Source organism: Sander lucioperca, chromosome 24, assembly GCF_008315115.2.
Source record: "Sander lucioperca isolate FBNREF2018 chromosome 24, SLUC_FBN_1.2, whole genome shotgun sequence".
Taxonomy (NCBI): domain Eukaryota; kingdom Metazoa; phylum Chordata; class Actinopteri; order Perciformes; family Percidae; genus Sander; species Sander lucioperca.
In genome coordinates, this window is record NC_050196.1 from 17,912,663 (window position 1) to 17,920,162 (window position 7,500).

Sequence of the window (7,500 nt, forward strand, 5' to 3'; positions counted from 1 at the left end):
TGACTGCCATTCATTTTGGCGTCACTTTGACAGAGAATAACTTTACATCTGAAGAGTTTAAAGACTCTATTTGTCCGTTGTTTATTTCTAAAGAAACACGACAATGTATAAAAGGCTCCATTACCTTGTAGCTCACGTTATGGCTCCGTAGCAGACGTTTTTATAAAAATAGGCTAACGATTGGGTCATAACCACGAGACTTACTGTCTCATAGTAGAGGAATTACCGTATAGTACAGGAGAAGCTCTCAGGCAGTTTGGACTTCCATTAGCTGTTTAAGTTTAATTACTAATGTTAACTATCATTGTAGTGATCAATAATTAGCCTGTGTCTATGTTATCTCCTTACATATACCTACGCTCTCCGTCTCTGCTAGATTGGGAATGATTGAGATTTCTCTTGGCACAGCTACCAGAAGACTTCCAACTTTCAGACAGGTTGCTCACGTCACATCTACGTCTTCAAGCTCAGTTGGAGGCTGCTCAGTAACGCTCAGCCATCACCGGGAAAGAGACTTCACTGGTCTCCGTCCAGAGACACGGGACCTGCTGGTCCATTATATATGTATACTGTCTGTGGTTATAACCGTTGCTGTGACTTTTATTTTGAAACTCCAGACGGGTTCAGCAAAGACTTCCTCCTATAACAGTAGCTGTTGCTTTTATTGTGAAACTCCAGACCGGATATCTGCTTGTTGTTTATATCTCGTTCCCCTCCGGACTCATTCACCGACTGTCCTCTGACACTGAATCCGAACATGAGCGTTCTTTTTCGGGCATCGTGTGTGCTCCTCCTCGGCCTACTCTGGTTCTCCCTCTCCCCGTCCGCCTCGTGCCGGGTCCGAATCCCGCCTCATGACCAAGTGGCCCGTGTCGCGCGCTTCGTCGCGCACCAGTGTGACTGGGCCTCCATGGCCACCATCTCCACACACAAGCCGGTGGTGGGACAGCCGTTCTCCAACGCTTTCTCGGTGAGCGACGGGCCGGAGGGCTCCGGTACCGGGGTGCCCTACATGTACCTGACCCGCATGGAGATCTCGGTACAGGATCTGGAGGTAACGTAGTCTAACGTCACTGTTTGTAGTGTTTAAAAGTATCACAAAGTGCCTGTAAAGTTGATGTCACTTTCGAGTTCGCTGTGTGCAGAACTCCATTGAAAAAACATAGAATTTAGTGCGTATGCCGTGTTACGTGTGTACTGTTCCCTCATGATTTTATGAGCCTGCAGTGTTCAGAACTCCATTGAAAAATCATAGAATTTAGCGCTGCTGCTTTTACTGTCTATTATATCATGTGATATGTTTTCAATGTATCCCAAAGTTACTGAAAAATGTATTAATTTATTTTGCTGTTAGCTTACAGAGAGTTTGCTGTGTGCAGAACTCTCTGTAAGTAAAAAACATAGAATTTAGCGCGGCTGCCTTTAACTCTATATTATCTCACGTGATATGTTTGTCACAGACGTTACGACTATTATTAGGAAGTTATCATAGACTTAGTGAAAACCTCCCATGATAATATTCATTTTAATGTAAAAAAAAAAAAAAAAAAAAAAAATCACCATTCAAAACTCCTATAGAGATTTGTCGTATTTTAAGTAACATAGACTTTACTAAAAACTATACCGGTTTCCATAATTATTTTATATTTTCTTATGTTATTTTTTAACTACAGTTATACAACTTCATTTATAATAATTGTCAACATTTCAGACACTGATATAAAGTGCCATAAACTTACTGAAAACTTAAAATATCTCCAGTGGTAATTCTGTGTTATTCATATGGGAGTTTGGTCTACAAAAACAAGTACCTTTCAAAACTTTTTATAGGGATTTATATTATTTTAGGGAACATAGACTTTACTAAAAATGATCATTTGAACTATCTAATATAATATAATCCTCCACGGTGAGTTTATAGTGATTCTGTAGTTTTTATGTCATAATTAGGTTTAAAATATAATTATTAATATATAATATTTGAATAATATTTGTCATTTTCTAAAAAGTTAACTTCTGCAAAATGACAGCTTGTTGACAGTTGACGGTTTATGCAACAGCATGACTCAGCAGTTCCTTCCCAGAATGACTCAACAGTTTGAGCAGAAACTCTGATGACTTTAGTTAGTTATTAAAACATCTGTAAAAGTTAAATAACTGGATTTTATAGAAGAGGGTTCAACGTTTACACGGACTTTTTTTCTCAGTGTTATATATTCTTATGATTTAACTTATTAAAAATTCAAGCTGCCTTTTCGGAGGGATATCTAGAACAATGTAAACGTCAGTGAAGTCGAAACATCATTATTATTATTATTATTATCAACATTAAAGTCCTTTTTCTGTGGAAAAAATCTTACATTTTTACAGAAAAACAATGAGATTTTCACAATAAAATCTTGTAATTTCTTGTATCACTCTTTTATTTTGTATTGAATGGTGTGTGTGTGTGTGTGTGTGTGTGTGTGTGTGTGTGTGTTGCAGGTCAACCCCGTAGCGTCTCTGTCCATGTCTCTGGCTCAGACAGATTACTGCCGACAGGAAGGCTTCGACCCGCAGAGTCCACTCTGTGCTCACATCATCCTGTCTGGGTCTGTGGTGGAGGTACACACACACACACACACACACACACACACACACACACACACACACACACACACACACACACACAGAGAGACACACACACACACACACACACACACACACACACACACACAGAGACACACACACACACACACACACACACACACACACACACACACACACACACACACACAGAGACACACACACACACACACACACACACACACAGAGACACACACACACACACACACACACACAGAGACACACACACACACACACACACACACACACACACACACACACACACACACACACACACATATACACACACACACAGAGACACATATACACACACACACAGAGACACACACACACACACACACACACACACACACACAGACACACACACACACACACACACACACACACACACACACAGAGACACACACACACACACACACACACACACACACACACACACACACACACACACATATATACACACACACACACACAGAGACACACACACACACACACACACACAGACACACAGACACACACACACAGACACACAGAGACACACAGAGACACACACACACACAGACACACAGAGACACACAGAGACACACACACACACAGACACACAGAGACACACACACACACAGACACACAGAGACACACACACACACACACACACACACACACACACACACACACACAGACATACACACACACACACACACACACAGACACACACACACACACACATATATACACACCCACACACATATACACACACACATATATACACACACACACACACACACACACACACACAGAGGCACACACACACACAGACATACACACACACACACACACACACACACACAGAGGCACACACACACAGACATACACACACACACATATATACACACACACAGAGAGACACACACACACACACACACAAACACACAGACACACACACAAACACACACACACACACACAGACACACACAGAGACACACACACACACACACACACACACACACACATACACACACACACACATATACACACACACAGAGACACATACACACACACACACATATATACACACACATACACACACACACACAGACCCCCCCCCCCCCCGTCTCCAGGTGAGCAGTCATGTGACCTGTGTGTTACAGGTGAATGGGACGGAGGCGGAGTTTGCCAGGAAGTCGTTGTTCAGTCGTCACCCTGAGATGATCGACTGGCCGTCTGACCACAACTGGTTCTTCTGCAAGTTCAACATCACTCAGGTACAAGTACTACTGGTACTACACAGCAGTACTACTACACACAGGTACCACCACTACTACACATACTACTAGTACATCACAGCAGTACTACTGCATAGCTAAGTACAATGTAGTTTCAATTGAACGCCCCAGTAAGTGGTCACACTTGGAGTCTTGTCGTCTGTGTGTGTGTATTTGTGTGTCTCTGTGTGTGTGTGTGTCTCTCTCTCTCTGTGTGTGTGTTTGTGTGTGTGTGTGTGTCTCTCTGTGTGTTTGTGTGTGTGTATTTCTCTGTGTGTGTGTGTGTGTCTCTCTGTGTGTTTGTGTGTGTGTATTTCTCTGTGTGTGTGTGTGTGTCTCTGTGTGTGTGTGTGTGTGTGTGTATGTCTGTCTGTCTGTGTGTGTGTGTGTGTGTGTGTGTGTGTGTGTGTGTGTCTAACCCTAACTCTATCTAAATGTGTATTTGGATGTATTTTCACCATTTGAATAAATGATATTTTTGGTTTCCTTCCTTCGTGTCTCAGGTGTGGGTGCTGGATTATTTCGGCGGGGTGAAGACCGTCTCTCCAGAGGAGTACTTTAACGCCTCGCTGCATAGGAAGCACCACTGATGGTCAGAGCGCCTGCTTCCTGTAGTTCTACTTCCTATCGTTGTAGTTCTATCACATATACGCTGAAACTCAGGTTGCTCTTGTAAATGTGATCGTGTGTGTGTGAAATAATATGAGGTGCAGTGTTGGAGTTTGAACACTGGGCAGAAACGCAGACACACACACACACACACACAGACACACACACACACACACACACACACACACACACAGAGACACACACACAGACGCAGAGACACACACACACACACACAGACACACACACACACACACACACACACACACACAGAGACACACACACACACACACACACACACACACACAGACATAGAGCGCCTGCTTCCTGTAGTTCTACTTCTTGTCCTTGTAGTTCTGTCACGTATGGACTACAACTACACGCTAAAACTCAGGTTGCTCTTGTAACTGTGTGTGTGTGTGTGTGTGTGTGTGTGTGTGTGTGTGTGTGTGTGTGTGTGTGTGTATCTGTGTCTCTGCGTCTGTGTGTGTGTGTGTGTGTGTGTGTGTGTGTATATATCTGTGTGTGTGTGTGTGTGTGTCTGTATATCTGTGTGTGTGTGTGTGTGTGTGTGTGTGTAATAATATCAGCTGTGTACTTTTAGCTGCAGTGTTGGAGTTTGAACACTGGGCGGCGCTGCTGACAATCAAACCCAAAAAAAAATCTCACTTTATTTTGAAAGTATTTCTCTTTTCTTTGCTGTTGGTTTGTAGCTCCACACACCAAACTCCACTCACGAAAACGCTGATTTAAGACGTGTGATTTGCACTAGAAAGCCACAACAACAAACTGCACTTTCTATAACTTTTCCACAGACAAACAGAGTGAACAGACACACATTATTACAGTATTATTATAACTATGTTTGGTTTTTATTTTATTCAGTATTTGTGCAGGCATTATGCAACATGAGTCTCCTCTACAACATTTAAAAAATCCTTAGTGTGTGTGTGTGTGTCTCTGTTTGTGTGTTTGTGTCTGTGTGTGTGTGTGTGTGTGTGTGTGTGTGTGTGTGTGTGTTTGTGTCTGTGTGTGTGTGTGTGTGTTTGTCTCTGAGTGTCTGACAACATTATGAAAGGATCCCTACAGAGATAGACCTTTTAGTTAAAGAGTAAGATCATTTTTGAAAACATAAAAACAACTGTGAAATTGCGTTCGCCTAACCCACCAGACTCCATGTAAATAATCACTACTTTTATCAGCGTAAAACACACTTCATTCAAAGTGGACAGAAACTAAATCAAACTATCAAAAGCCGTCTTGGTTCATCTTTCCACTGTTCCAACAATCACCACTCTGGTTTGGTTGAAATAAACCTTAATTCACCCATTTACATGTGGAAATATGCTGGCTCTATAGATGCTAAAAGTACTGATTATTTACATGGAGTCTGGTGGAGATATGCTGGCTCTATACACGCTAAAAGTCCTGATTATTTACATGGAGTCTGGTGGAGATATGCTGGCTCTATACACGCTAAAAGTCCTGATTATTTACATGGAGTCTGGTGGAGATATACTGGCTCTATACACACTACAAGTAGTGATTATTTACATGGAGTCTGGTGGAAATATGCTGGCTCTATACACGCTAAAAGTACTGATTATTTACATGGAGTCTGGTGGAAATATGCTGGCTCTATACACGCTAAAAGTCCTGATTATTTAGATGGAGTCTGGTGGAGATATGCTGGCTCTATACACGCTAAAAGTCCTGATTATTTACATGGAGTCTGGTGGAGATATGCTGGCTCTATACACGCTAAAAGTCCTGATTATTTACATGGAGTCTGGTGGAGATATACTGGCTCTATACACACTACAAGTAGTGATTATTTAGATGGAGTCTGGTGGAGATATGCTGGCTCTATACACGCTAAAAGTCCTGATTATTTACATGGAGTCTGGTGGAAATATGCTGGCTCTATACACGCTAAAAGTCCTGATTATTTAGATGGAGTCTGGTGGAGATATGCTGGCTCTATACACGCTACAAGTAGTGATTATTTACATGGAGTCTGGTGGAAATATACTGGCTCTATACACACTACAAGTAGTGATTATTTACATGGAGTCTGGTGGGTTTGGGTCTATCTCTGTAGGGATCATGTTAAAAGGGGCGTGGCTTCTGTTCACTCCAGTTATTTTTGTGAAGCCTTTAAACATCGTTTTATAACGAGATTCTGCTTCTTCCTGATGATAAACTTCTCAAAATAATTTTAAGACTTTGCTGTGAAATTATATTTTTTGTTAAAAGATGATTTGTATAAATAAAGTTAGAACTAAAAATCAAAATGGCTCTGCCTCTTCCTTTTTTTCTTTGACGCATGTATTTTACTTTTTTTAAATTGTACGTGCGTGTGTGTGTCTCTGTTTCTGTGTGCGTGTGTGTGTGTGTGTCTCTGTTTCTGTGTCTGTGTGTGTGTGTGTGTGTGTGTGTCTCTGTTTCTGTGTCTGTGTGCGTGTGTGTGTGTGTGTCTCTGTTTCTGTGTCTGTGTGTGTGTGTGTGTGTGTGTGTGTCTGTGTGTCTCTGTGTGTCTGTCTCTGTGTGTGTGTGTGTGTGTGTGTGTCTCTGTGTGTCTCTGTGTGTGTGTGTGTGTCTGTGTGTCTCTGTGTGTGTGTGTGTGTGTGTGTGTGTGTCTGTGTGTCTCTGTGTGTGCGTGTGTGTGTGTGTGTGTCTGTGTCTCTGTTTCTGTGTGTGTGTGTGTGTGTGTGTCTCTGTGTATGTGTCACCTGCACCACAGCGGTTCCTCTCCACTTCCTGTTCCACTTAAAGACGAGTGAGGAAGACGCCCGTTAGCTTCAGTCGGCCTCGTCTCCTCCTCGCTGACGCCACGAAAACTCAATCTGAACGGCCGTTGTTTACGGGATGGAGCTGCAGACGTGGACGTGTGGCCTGCTGGTCCTCGCCTCCCTGTGTCCCCTGACAGGTAAGACACACACACACACAGACACACACACACACACACACAACTTAGAAATGTCACCAACAGCAGCCTCAAAGATGT

At 42.5% G+C, this 7,500-nt stretch overlaps 2 protein-coding genes and 1 long non-coding RNA gene across 4 annotated transcripts in view; 2 read left to right on the forward strand and 1 right to left on the reverse strand.

Moving 5' to 3' along the window:
* The first annotated feature begins 670 nt into the window (after window positions 1-670).
* Window positions 671-5,125, forward strand: creg1 (cellular repressor of E1A-stimulated genes 1). 2 transcript variants are annotated; one of them, XR_004108575.2, is made up of 5 exons: window positions 671-1,054; window positions 2,485-2,604; window positions 3,774-3,887; window positions 4,391-4,594; window positions 5,084-5,125. XR_004108575.2 is itself a non-coding variant. In XM_031319835.2 (4 exons), the coding sequence occupies exons 1-4, from the start codon at window positions 758-760 to the stop codon at window positions 4,475-4,477; spliced, it is 618 nt and encodes a 205-aa protein (XP_031175695.1). In that variant the 5' UTR covers window positions 671-757; the 3' UTR covers window positions 4,478-4,703. The 2 variants fall into 2 exon arrangements, 1 of the variants encoding a protein (XP_031175695.1); XM_031319835.2 differs by lacking the exon at window positions 5,084-5,125 and having other exon boundaries at window positions 4,391-4,703.
* LOC116064657 lies at window positions 5,110-5,513 on the reverse strand. The gene is made up of 2 exons (XR_004108577.2): window positions 5,315-5,513; window positions 5,110-5,180 (listed from the first exon to the last, which is right to left on the reverse strand). It is a non-coding gene; the product is annotated as an uncharacterized LOC116064657 (long non-coding RNA).
* A 1,693-nt stretch (window positions 5,514-7,206) lies between these two features.
* Window positions 7,207-7,500, forward strand: part of cd247 (CD247 molecule) — a 25,244-nt gene continuing 24,950 nt past the window's right edge. The window contains exon 1 of the mRNA XM_031319836.2: window positions 7,207-7,422. Coding sequence (XP_031175696.2) covers window positions 7,362-7,422 — 61 coding nt within the window. The 5' untranslated portion in view covers window positions 7,207-7,361. The remainder of the gene's footprint in view (window positions 7,423-7,500) is intronic.